This window comes from Eschrichtius robustus, chromosome X (assembly GCF_028021215.1).
Source record: "Eschrichtius robustus isolate mEscRob2 chromosome X, mEscRob2.pri, whole genome shotgun sequence".
Classification (NCBI taxonomy): Eukaryota; Metazoa; Chordata; class Mammalia; order Artiodactyla; family Eschrichtiidae; genus Eschrichtius; species Eschrichtius robustus.
In genome coordinates, this window is record NC_090845.1 from 5554169 (window position 1) to 5567809 (window position 13641).

At 44.8% G+C, this 13641-nt stretch overlaps 1 protein-coding gene across 4 annotated transcripts in view; it reads left to right on the forward strand.

Moving 5' to 3' along the window:
• Window positions 1-13641, forward strand: part of STS (steroid sulfatase) — a 182944-nt gene that overhangs the window by 81328 nt on the left and 87975 nt on the right. For all 4 annotated transcript variants that reach the window (XM_068532747.1, XM_068532744.1, XM_068532748.1 and 1 more), the window contains 2 exons: window positions 10079-10219; window positions 13458-13579. In XM_068532747.1, coding sequence (XP_068388848.1) covers window positions 10083-10219; window positions 13458-13579 — 259 coding nt within the window. In that variant the 5' untranslated portion in view covers window positions 10079-10082. The remainder of the gene's footprint in view (window positions 1-10078; window positions 10220-13457; window positions 13580-13641) is intronic.

A 13641-nucleotide genomic window follows, 5' to 3' on the forward strand; every position in this document is an offset into this window, starting at 1 on the left:
TCCAGAACTGACTATCTCCCCGACCGTTCTGAAGATTTCAAATGTCAACAGAGAGGCTGGGCGAGACTTACTTTTTTAAAGATACCTTTCTTTATTTATACTCAGTACAATTCCTTTAACTGTACTGGGTGTACCTGAGCATCCTGAAAAAGTCACAGACCAGAGTACCAGCCAGGGTTGCGCAGTCAATAAAAACCGGGGTTCGCTAAATAAATAAGACATGAATATTTATATTAGAAAAAACAAAAGCAATCTGAATAGGTATTTAAATCTATAGAAACAGCTGTTTAAACACATATTCAGTTGGGGTTTTTGCTGCCCTAATGTCAGACTATTTATAGTGAATATTTATATTAGAATATTTATTTATGAATATTTATATTAGAAAAAATGAATATTTATATTTGAACATTTATATTAGAAAAAACAAAAGCAATCTGAATAGGTATTTAAATCTATAGAAACAGCTGTTTAAACACATATTCAGTTGGGGTTTTTGCTGCCCTAATGTCAGACTATTTTCTTCGTTAAAATAGGACATTTATTAGGTAGCACTTTGTTAACCAAATTTCATTGATGATACGTAGCTTGGGTTGAACAAAAATGGCACCTCTTCTAAACAAAGTGTGGTTTGCAATGTAGGTTTTTCTCTGTTTCCAATAAGCCTTTTCCGCATCAAGCAAATAGATCGGGGACATTCTGGTTGCCGTGGTAAAGTTTCCGTCATGTACGTGCAGTGTTAATTTTCTTTTAATGAACAAATTTAATGTAATTACATCGCTAGTTATGAAAATGTTCTTTTGTCGCTCCACTTCCTAATAATTCTGTTTTAGGAATAGCTGCATTCTCAAAAAAGTTTTTTTTCTTGCTTTTTTGCCGAATTGAGGTTGTTCAGAAAAATAATTTAGTTTTTTCATGGGGGACATTACGCTGTTTTTCAGAAGTTAATGTGCTATACTCTTAATATCTTGGAGCACTTTTATTTAATTTTTAAATACTTTTATCAACTAACTCTTTTAACAGTTTGAAACATCTTTGGAAACACTTTGTACTAATCCATGTTTGTGGGGAAAAAATAAATTCTGGTTACTTCAGACAATAATAATTCAAATGCAGTGGGATTGTAAGTGGCTATTGAGAAACATAAAATTTGAAACATGCTTTATTGGTCTAGGTGGTATTTCTCACATTAGCCTTAGTAATGTCTACCCCAGACACATTTTGGTGCTATAACTAATGATACACGGTCCCAGTGAGCGAACCAAAACCATTTGGCAATTCAGAAATTAATATAGATATTAATAATTATTAGTGGACTTTTGCCCTATTGGATTTCAATTAAAAAGTTTTACACGTAAACTAACCCTCTCACTGAACAACACAGAAAATTGGAATGCTTTTTTTTTTTTCCCAAAGAGCACACATATGTACAGTGGGTCCTTACTACAGCAACATCCTGGCCTGGAGAGAATTCAAACTCTTAAACCCCAAGTGTTTTCTCTTTTATTGTGCTCTTTGACAGCTAACGGCCCCTGTCTGTGTCCAGAGAGCAAAGCTGAAGTACCATTCACTGCCCTCTCTTTCTGACACTTCCTGTTCCGTTGGTTACCGAGGTCTACTGATTGCATCTCAGAGCAGTTCTGTTCTCCTCTGCTGCCTGTGCCTGACCTACTCTGGGTACTGGCATCTTTGTAGGGTCGTGGCCTTTATCTTCACGTCCACTCCAGCCTGTGCCAATCCATCCACCACGGAATAGCAGAATGACCATCTCAGTGGAAATCAAACCTGCCTGTCACCCCCTAATTAAAACCTTTACTGTCTCTCCATCACTTCTGGATAAAAATGAACGTCTTTCGTGTGCTGACAGTGTCTTCCATGTCTGACCCCTGCTCTTTCTTACACTTTTCTCCACCCTATAGTGAGAGATCTGCGTGGAAAAACAAAAACAGATTCCAGGGCACACAGTCATAGGAGTGCTGTGCATTCAGCTGTTGACACAAGCATAGAAAAAAGAAAAACCTGGAGAGAAACACAGGACCTGAGTGGTTCTCTGAATAGTTGGTTTGTATGTTTTTTCTTGTGTACACTTAGAATATAAGTAAATACAGAATGAAGCAAAATTTATTTGAAAATAAATCATATTTGATTTTTGTGTACAGTAAAAGCATAGTAGCCCAAAGTAGGTCTCTGAGTAGCTGGATTTTGGGCTGAAACTTACTTAAGATTCACACAGAGTCTGAGTTTCACACCATTTAATCTCTTTCACACGTGTCTGCCATAAGAACATTTATTCCTCTTCTGGTATCTTCAACTTTCAATTGTAAAACAAAAATTCATTTTTCACATGGTGGGTGAGCTGAGCCATATGTCTTTACTTTTTATTTCATTTATTTTTGCTTCGGGAGTGAGCTTGGTCTTTTTTTCATTAACTTTCATTGGAGTATAGTTGCTTTACAGAGTTGTGTTACTTTCTGCTATACAGCAAAGTGAATCAGTCATACATACACCTATAGCCCCTCTTTTTTTAGATTCTTTTCCCATAGAGCCCATGACAGAGTATCGAGTGGAGTTCCCTGTGCTATACAGTAGGTCCTTATTAGTTATCTGTTTTATATATAGTAGTGTATATATGTCAATCCCTATCTCCCAATTCATCCCACCCCACCCCCTTTCCCCCTTGGTATCCATGCATTTGTTTTCTACATCTGTGATCTATTTCTGCTTTGCAAATGAGTTCATCGGTACCATTTTTCTAGACTCCACCTATAAGTGATATTATACAGTATTTGTCTTTATCTTTTTGACTTTCTTCACTCTGTATGACAGTCTCTAGGTCCATCCATGTCACTGCAAATGGCATTATTTCATTCCTTTTTATGGCTGAGTAATATTCCATTCTATATGTGTACCACATCTTCTTTTTTTTTATATATATATTTTTTAAACATCTTTATTGAAGTATAATTGCCTTACAATGGTGTGTTAGCTTCTGCTTTATAACAAAGTGAATCAGTTATACATATACAATATGTTCCCATTTCTCTTCCCTCTTGCATCTCCCTCCCTCCCACCCTCCCCATCCCACCCCTCTAGGTGGTCACAAAGCACCGAGCTGATCTCCCTGTGCTATGCGGCTGCTTCCTACTAGTTATCTATTTTACATTTGGTAGTGTATATATGTCCATGACACTCTCTTACCCTGTCACATCTCACCCCACCCCCTCCCCATATCCTCAAGTCCATTCTCTAGTAGGTCTGTGTCTTTATTCCCGTCTTGCCACTAGGTTCTTCATGGCCTTTTTTTTTTTTTTTTCCCTTAGATTCCGTATATATGTGTTAGCATACTGTATTTGTTTTTCTCTTTCTGACTTACTTCACTCTGTATGACAGACTCTAACTCCATCCACCTCATTACAAATACCTCCATTTCATTTCTTTTTATGGCTGAGTAATATTCCATTGTATATATGTGCCACATATTCTTTATCCATTCATCTGTCGATGGACATTTAGGTTGCTTCCATGTCCTGGCTATTGTAAATAGAGCTGCAATGAACATTTTGGTACATGACTCTTTTTGACCTATGGTTTTCTCAGGGTATATGCCCAGTAGTGGGATTGCTGGGTCGTATGGTAGTTCTATTTGTAGTTTTTTAAGGAACCTCCATACTGTTCTCCATAGTGGCTGTACCAGTTTACATTCCCACCAACAGTGTAGGAGGGTTCCCTTTTCTCCACACCCTCTCCAGCACTTATTGTTTGTAGATTTTTTGATGATGGCCAATCTGACCCGTGTGAGGTGATACCTCATTGTAGTTTTGATTTGCATTTCTCTAATAATTAGTGATGTTGAGCAGCTTTTCATGTGCCTCTTGACCATCCATATGTCTTCTTTGGAGAAATATCTATTTAGGTCTTCCGCCCATTGTTCGATTGGGTTGTTTGTTTGTTTGTTTTTTTGATATTGAGCTGCATGAGCTGTTTGTATATTTTGGAGATTGATCCCTTGTCAGTTGCTTTGTTTGCAAATATTTTCTCCCATTCTGAGGGTTGTCGTTTTGTTTTATTTATGGTCTCCTTTGCTGTGCAAAAGCTTTAAAGTTTCATTAGGTCCCATCTGTTTATTTTTGTTTTTATTTTCATTACTCTAGGAGATGGATCAAAAAAGATCTTGCTGTGATTTATGTCAAAGAGTATTCTGCCTATGTTTTCCTCTAAGAGTTTCATAGTATCTGGCCTTACATTTAAGTCTTTAATCCATTTTGAGTTTATTTTTGTGTATGGTGTTAGGGAGTGTTCTAATTTCATTCTCTTACATGTAGCTGTCCAGTTTTCCCAGCACCACTTATTGAAGAGGCTGTCTTTTCTCCACTCTATATTCTTGCCTCCTTTATCAAAGATAAGGTGACCATATGTGCGTGTGTTTATCTCTGGACTTTCTAACCTGTTCCATTGATCTATATTTCTGATTTTGTGCCGGTACCATACTGTCTTGATGACTGTGTAGCTTTGTAGTATAGTCTGAAGTCAGGGAGCCTGATTCTTCCAGCTCCATTCTTCTTTCTCAAGATTGCTTTGGCTATTCAGGGTCTTTTGTGTTTCCATACAAATTGTAAAATTTTTTGTTCTAGTTCTGTGAAAGATGCCATTGGTAGTTTGATAGGGATTGCATTGAATCTGTAGATTGCTTTGGGTAGTATAGTCATTTTCACAATATTGATTCTTCCAATCCAGGAGCATGGTATATCTCTCCATCTGTTTGTGTCATCTTTCATTTCTTTCATCAGTATCTTATAGTTTTCTGAGTGCAGGTCTTTTGCCTCCTTAGGTAGGTTTATTCCTAGGTATTTTATTCTTTTTGATGAGGTGGTGAATGGGATTGTTAATCTCTCTTTCTGATCTTTCATTGTAAGTGTATAGGAATGCAAGAGATTTCTGTGTATTAATTTTGTGTCCTGCAACTTTACCAGATTCTTTGATGAGCTCTAGTAGTTTTCTGGTGGCATCTTTAGGATCTTCTATGTCGAGCATCATGTCATCTGCACACAGTGACAGTTGTACGTCTTCTGTTCCAATTTGGATTCCCTTTATTCCTTTTCCTTCTCTGATTGACATGGCTAGGACTTCCAAAACTATGTTAAATAAAAGTTGAGCAATGTATCTTTAAATTACTTGTATAAATTCCTCCTACTCATTAATAATGAAACATCTTCTTTTTTTAAATTAATTAATTAATTAATTAATTTATTTATTTATTTATGGCTGTGTTGGGTCTTTGTTTCTGTGCGAGGGGTTTCTCTAGTTGCGGCAAGTGGGGGCCACTCTTCATCGCGGTGCGCGGGCCTCTCACTATCGCGACCTCTCTTGTTGCGGTCATCGCGGTGCGCGGGCCTCTCATTATCGCAGCCTCTCTTGTTGCGGAGCACAGGCTCCAGACGCGCAGGCTCAGTAATTGTGGCTCACGGGCCTATTTGCTCCGTGGCATGTGGGATCTTCCCAGACCAGGGCTCAAACCTGTGTCCCCTGCATTGGCAGGCAGATTCTCAACCACTGCGCCACCAGGGAAGCCCAAAACATCTTCTTAAAATACTTTCAGCATGACATTCTGAGCCACCAGCATGGAAAGCTTTTTCAGGTCCTCATCAGCACAGCTGAACTTCCCATCTTAAGCTACTGCACTTTGTATTAGTTGTCTACTGCTGTGTAACAAACAATCCCCAAGCTTGGCAGCTTAAAGTGACACACATTTGTTATCTCACCGTCTCAATGGGTCAGGAACCCAGGCACAGCTTAGCTGGCTCCTCTCCTTGGATCAGGGTACCAGCCTGGATGGTGGTCTCATCCACTGGTTCAACAGAGGCAAGCTCTGTTTCCAGGCTCACTCGGATCCTTGTGAGCAGGGTTCAGTTCCTCGTAGGCTGGTGGCCTGAGAGTCTCATGTCCTTGCTGGCTCTTGGCTGGAGGCCTTCCTCAGTTCCTCATCATGGGGTTCTCTCCAATGTGTCAACTCAGCTGATCAAAATCCAGCAAGAAGTAGAGTCTGCTGGAAAGACAGAGGTCATAGTTGTTTGCAGCCTCATCACAGAAGTGATGTCACATCACTGTCTTCATCTTCTGTTAGTCAGAACCAAGTTGCAAAGTCCAGCCGCACTCATGGGGAGGGGATTATGCAAGATGTGAGTACCAGGAGGGGTATCACCAGGCCATCTTTTAGTTGGCCTCCCACATCTTCATTTAAAGCTGTGTGACTGTACTTATTAGAGTCTACACAAAATTATAGTAACGCTGCTGATAACTGCAGCTAACAAGTACTGGCACCTATGAGTCCCTTACTGAATCATAGTGCTAAGTATATCGTGTTATCCTCACAATAATCCCCATTTTACAGAAGAAAATGATGGCAAAGAGGCTAAGTAAATGTCCTGTGGTTTCACCACTATGAAGCAGGGGAACCAGGACTGAAACTCATCTGCAGAAACCACATCTGTCACTTATTTTCATGGGTTCTGTACTCATGGAATACCTCATTTGGCCACTTGGAGCCTTGCAGGATGATTCTGTGTCTCATTCAACCATGAAACCATCACAAGACCATCATGGTCTTTCAGCCAATTTCTACCTCATAAGCGTTTGTTGAAACAGATTTGGTTGAATTGTCAGTGGATGGCTTTTAGCTGCAATGGTATCGAAAGATAAAAATACTCCTAGCAAGTTACATTTGTCTAATACTTTATCATTTTGGAAACCCTTTATTTCTTTTTCTTTTTCTTGGAAGGAGGGGAAGGGGATATTTTTTTCCCAGCTCAGTTGAAGTATAGTTGACAAATAAAATTGCGTATATTTAAATATGGTGAATTGATATACATATACGTTATGAAGTGATTACCACTGTCAAGTTAGTTAACACATTCGTCACCTCACACATTTAAGACTTTTGTTTATGGATAGAGTGCTTAAGATCTACTGTTTAAGCAGATTTCAAGTATACAGTACAGTGTTATTAATTATAGTTACCTCGCTGCACATTACTTCCCAGAACTTATTCATCTTATAACTGGAAGCTTATACCCTTTGAGCAATACCTCCCCATTTCTTCTGTGCCACTGCCCCCCGTCTGCCCGGGGCAACCACAGTTATACTCTCTGTTTCTATGAGTTCAGCTTTCTATTTTTAGGTTCTACATATGAGTGAGATGACGCGGTATGTGTGCTTCTGTTATTGGCTTATTTCCCTTAGGATAACGTCCTCCAGGTTCATCCATATTGTCACAAGTGGCAGGATTTCTTTCTTTTCAAGGCTGAGTAACTTTCCATTATATCACATTGTCTTTATCCCTTCATCCGTGTGTGGACACTAAGGTTGTCTCTGTATGTTGTCTATTGTGAATAATGCTGCAACGAACACGAGAGTGCGGAGATCTTGATTTCATGGAGACCCTTTCTTTCCATCTCTTTATGGGAGGCGGGCTCTGTGTCACCAGCTGAAAGTTGTCTGCACTGAAAAAAAAAGCAGGCATTTAGTTGACTGCCCGACCGCAGAGATGGCATCTTGGTGAAATGTGGATGAGTCATCCACGCAAGGAGGTGATGCTCACGACCCAGGCCTCGTAGCGGCTGGCCTGAGCTGATACGAGACCCTTGACTCTTCATTCTGCCCTCATGCCTCTACTCCCCGACAAAGACAGGCCGCCAAAGAGAGCACGGGGGAGACAGTTAGGAATGAGAGAGTGAGTACTAGAAGAGCACATTGAATGGTCACATTTCCCTGGTTCGTTATCTTTAGACAAAGGGCGCCGAGTTTGCCTTTGTGAAAAGATCCTTGAGGCAGAGAGGTGAGAGGGGAGACCGAAAGTAGGTCAGGAGAGAAAGGTATGGCTCCAAGTTATCCACGCATTGGGGGTGAGGATCCTTTGATCTGGACTCAGAAAGGCAACTGGCAAGACGACTGTTCAGAGAGCAGAACATCTGACGAAAAGGTGCGGTGGGGAGAGATGTTCCACATGGACCAGAGACAGATAAGTCACAGGTGAGGCAAGACGAGAAGGAATGCTCGGAGCCTAAGGTCCTCTTTGAAGAGCCTCTTTGAGCTTGTTGCCCACATGCCCAGGAATGCAAGGGCTTCTGTGACCCGCGGGGGCACGTGATGGCCGAGGAATGTGATCTGTTAGCATTGAAGATGTACTCGTGGGTGCAAAGGAGAAAGTCAGTTGCTCAGATGGGCTGGAGCTTCCGAATCCCTCCACAGAAGCCGAGCTGCCCGCCTACGACAGCAAAGGGAGTGAGTCATCCCTGTGTACATACAGGAGCGAAGGTTTCGCCGATGATTTTGCAGATGATGAAGAGGGTGATGGGCCGGCGGTGACTCGGTGGTTCTGCACTGGGGGTGACTTTATGCCCCAGGGGACGTGAGGCAGCGTCGGGAGACTTTTTGGTGTCACAGGTCAGGGTGGGAGGGTGCGCTGCAGGCATCGAGTGGGTGGGTCCAGGGGTCCTGGCACAGCACGGCTCCCACGACAGAGAACCGTCCCGTTCCAAGTGGGTTCCAGGGATGAGGGCCTGGACATCTTTGGGGGCTGGGCTGTCCTTCCACATCCCACTCTAGGCGAGGATCAGTGTTACAGAGAACAAGGAGGTACAGTGAAAGAAGAGGACCATGTGAGGGTGGCTGGGTTGGCGTCCAGGTGTCCTCTGGAAGCAGCACCCGTGTTGTTTGATCCGACGAAACTCTCATGGGATTCCTGCTCCATGTGGCCATCATGCCTCCTGTGCAACCCCACAGCTCCTGTGGGGTTTGCATGTCCCAGGCCCCTTCCCGCCCCCGATGCGTTCCTTTTTTTTTAAAAGAGATTGGAGTTTATTTATTTATTTATTTATTATTTACTTTTGGCTGTGTTGGGTCTTCGTTTCTGTGCGAGGGCTTTCTCTAGTTGCGGCAAGCGGGTGCCACTCTTCACCGCGGCGCGCGGGCCTCTCACTGTCGCGGCCTCTCTTGTTGCGGAGCACAGGCTCCAGACGCGCAGGCTCAGTAGTTGTGGCTCACGGGCCCAGTTGCTCCATGGCATGTGGGATCTTCCCAGACCAGGGCTCGAACCCGTGTCCCCTGCATTGGCAGGCAGATTCTCAACCACTGCGCCACCAGGGAAGCTCCCCCGATGCATTCCTGATGCCATAGGTTCTGCTAAGGTTTCCTCTCGTTTCCCTAAGTGCTGAGTTCTCTCGAGGTGAGCGAAAGCTCAGGTGTGTGCGTCCCTCGGTCTGACCCCTTGTTCTGGCCCCGCGGACGTTTAACCCCACCCACGGGGATAGGCCTGAGGATGCTTCTGCCCGCAGCTGCTCAGTTGCGGGCAGGTTCTGTCCCCCTCCTGAGCGTCCACTTGGCAGTTCCTATGGGCATCGGAGCGGGAGTTTCAGCTGTGCATCCACCCCCAGAGTCCTCCAGCCCGTTGTTCTTGAAAGGGGTGACATGCCGGGGCAGGGGGGTGAGTGTGCGTTGGGATGACAGCCATAGAAGGTGGATGGATTTCCCCCCGCTCCACTGCGTTTGCTGCCACCTCCTAGCACCCAGAGCCGCCCCAGGCTGTGAGCCTTGTCTTCCTTGAGCTTGGGAAGGTTTGCATCACGCCCAAGTCTGCGTGTTTCCCTTTGAAAAGCCGCTACGCCGACTCTCATGGCTAGTTTTAGAAAGGATTTGACATTGACAATTGGATTGTCCTGAAATGCCTGGTTTTTTTTTTTCAGTGCAGAGAACTTTCAGCTGATGACACAGAGCCCGCCTTCCATAAAGAGATGATTGTGTTTTCATTTTTCTAGACAGAGCCTATGTTTTGGTTTGGGGTAGAAAGGAGAGGTCACTGCTATCCAGGGAGAAAGAAGTGTTTGTTTTGGAAGCAGACACACAGGACAGAGAGGATACAGTTCTTCGCCGCGTGATGTCTTAGGTGCTTTGCAGCCCATGTCGTCTGGGGTGGCCGGGTCGACAGAACGTCCTCTGCTGGGGGGAGGGGGAGGGTTGCAGAGAAGGAGGACGGTCCGCCTCGGGCCAGCACCCTTCATGTCTCTCTTCCCCTTGCCCTTTGCAGGAAGATGAGGACGCTTTGGCTTCTGCTGCTGTTCATCTACGAGGCCCAGAGCCACGCGGTGTCAACGCCCAACTTCGTCCTGCTGATGGCCGACGACCTTGGCATTGGGGATCCTGGCTGCTATGGAAACAAGACCCTCAGGTTGGGTGACGTGTAAACACAGGTCTCCCTTCACAGGCTGCCGTCCCGTGACGGGCAGCGCACGTTCACAGAGCACAGGCCACGGGGAAGCGTTCAAAGCCCCCCAACGGCACGCTTTCCTGTGCGACTTTACGTAGGCACACACAGGCGTTCGTAGGCAGGCGTGATGACTTATCTGTTCGAATCACTGTTGGATGAACTCAGGCGGCTCCCTGGGAAGGTATTCATCACAATTCTTTCTTCCTCGCCCCTACTCTGTGGCTTTTTTCCCATCATCATGTTTCCCTCCCTTTGCTTCGCCTCTTCTGTTTTGTCTTCTGTTTTCGGCCTCTGGCTCCGTTCCCACTGGGACCCAGTCCATCCCCCTTTGTCAACCACTCGCTGTCACCTCTGCACCTTCCTTCCGCCTCTGGGCCAGGCTGTGCTGGATTCTCCGGCAGACCCACCGGCCGGGGACAGATTTCCTGGGGACACGTGTCACGTTTGATGATGTCAGAACTTTTCAAGGGCTAGGGGTGACTACGGTGGTCGGCAAGCACAGTGGGAACCAGACTCGGACAGAGGAAGTGTTTTGTTCCCCAGCCCCCGGTGTAGGGCTCTTGGGCTTAGAATTAGTCGGTCAGGACGCAGTGGAATACTGGCCTTAGGGAGGCACTTTCTCTATATGATCACGGGGGAATGTTGACATAACTGTGGTTCTGTGGAGAGCTTCATCTCACACATGGTCAGCGCAAACAAAATGAAAGGAGAGGGGGGGATTCGCCAGAATTTTCTCGTAAGAGCTACAGATAATTATCTGAAGCTCAGAGGGACCTGCCGCTGAGTACCACGGGGTCTGATTTGTGTTCACACCACTCGCTGTAGGTCCTCCTCTTCTGTACAACATGACCGTGCGTCTCAGGACGTCTGTTTCATCGTTATGTGGCACAGCAAACAAAAGTGAAGTAAATTACACTTTTGAGGATGAGCCGGCCTGCAAGATGCAGCCGAATGTTACGTCACTTCCAACCTGATTCTGTGCGTCAGATGTCGCGTGTTACTTTTAAAATGTACGCTGACCTATGATGTTTGTTAGATTTTGTTTAAAGCACGTGCAAGGATAAGATCTGCACTCAGTGTTCTCTTAAAATTTTAATTGACCACGTATGTTTCCTTCCCCACCTTTTGCTTCATTTTGTGAAAAGTTTAGATCTCACTGTTAGACATTTCAGACACGAACCTTGTTAGTAATTTAATTTTTCTTATCGAGGTCACAGTTTTTTTTTTTTCATTTTAAGTATCATTTTAAAATACCATATGATATTAGTATTAGATATAATATTAGATATGATATTCCTAAACTTTAGTGAGATAATAGATAACTGTTCCTACTAAGGCGTCTTAATTAAAAAATCACTGTCAAGCCTTTAAGGTTCAGTGTCTGCCAATTATCCAAAGGAAAAAAAGGGCTATAAAATCCTAAGTAAGAATTCATATCAATAATACCCTAAATCTGCCTTGTCCTCCATATTACCATCCAGTTCTTTTTTTTTTTTTAATTGAAGTATAGTTGATTTACAATGTTGTGTTAGTTTCAGGTGTACAGCACAGTGATTCAGTTTTATATCAATATATATGTATATATTTATATATATATACTTATACGTATATATTTATACATACATTTGTATATGTAGATATTCTTTTTTCCGATTCTTTTCCATTTTCCATTATAGTTTATTACAAGGTAATGAATATAGTTCCCTGTGCTCTACACTAAATCCTTGTTGTTTATCTGTTTTATACGTACTAGTCTGTCTCTGCTAATCCCAAAGTCCTAACTTATCCCTTCCTCCCCAGTTCTTTCTGAAGGACATTTTTCATTTTACATTTTATAATATCACACCCCAAAATAGTCACATTTGTCAGTGGCCAATCTAGGCAGTAGGGGGATTAAGTCAAATATACAGACAATCTCAGGGGATTAAGTCAAACATACAGACAATCTCCGTGTTGCCTGCATTTTGTAATGTAAGGCCAAAGCAAAGTGGAAATGTTGACAATTAAAGGCATAAGTTAAACTAATAGATGAGAGAGCAGCTTGACACTACAGTGCAATGCCGTGATCTTCCGCTTCGAGCTATGCATCGTTACAGGACTAGCCTGTGGGCGCTGGACCAGGGAAGCAGTGGCGTCACAACGGAACAAGATACGTGCCCCACGCCACAGGCAGAAGTCTTGGAGGGGAGTGCCGTTAGCCACTCCGTCCCTTTACAGGGAGGAAGCTGCCGTGGTGGGGGCTAGGGACTGACATCCTACAGATGGAACAGGCCCCTCCCACAGGGCAAGGAGGCCATGGCAGGGTCGGGGAGTCCCATCTATGCTCAGAACTGAAGTATAGAAGATGAGCAGCCTGGCAGAGAGGCAGGCGCTGGGGTTCCCACTGGAGGATAAGGGATTGTCACTCAGCGTGGACCCAGACCTGAAGGACCTTCCCCTCTGAATGCCTAGGAAGTCTGGCATGATCTCCTAAGGTGATGGACCACACCAGTCCTGGATAAAAGGTGGCAGGATGGCTTGTCCTGCATAAGGCATCATCCTAGATGTCAGCCCATAAATGAGTGTTTCTTTGGCGTAAAAAAAAAAGACACTCAGAGGGTGTGAGTGTCTCACGGCGTGTCGTGTTTCCACGTTGCTGTGTCCCTTTTCCCTGGAGTCTGTGACCCCTTTGTTACTGATCCTTGGTAAATGCACCGGGAGCCCGTCGTCCCTTTCCCCGGACGGTGCCGTCACGCCGTTCTCCCAGGGGCCATGTGGAAATTCGGCAGAGCCTGGTGAGAAGTGGTTAGGAGCTTCTCTTTGGCTGTGGCTGGGAAGAGAAGAGTCAGGCTGCTCCCAGAGCTTTCTCGTTTGGGGCACGGAGGTAACTGGTGGGGGGCACAGGTGACGGAGGACTGAGACCTTGACCCACGCCCCTCCCGCTCCTCACAGCAGCCCATTGTCAGGACTTGGCTTCTCTCCTAAATCAGCAGCTCAGAGCCCCCAGGGGGGCATGGGTGGGCCCCTGGAGAGGGCAGACCTGGATGATTTCATCCTCAGTGTGGTTCTGTTGTCACTCTGAGTCTCGGTGCTGTGTCCCCTTCGTTCCCCCTGTCCCGTCGCAGTTTCCCTGGATAAGTGACAAGTGACTCACTGTACAAAGCCAGAGAGAAAGCTTTCTGTTCAGGGTCGCGATGAATGACCTGAGTCTTTGTTCCAGGACTCCCAACATCGACCGCTTGGCCAGAGGGGGAGTGAAGCTCACGCAGCACCTGGCAGCGTCGCCCCTGTGCACACCCAGCAGGGCGGCCTTCATGACGGGCCGGTATCCCATCCGCTCAGGTAACCGACCTCCTGGTTCCGTCGCCGCGGCCCTGGTCCACCTCCCAGTCCTAATGCTTCCC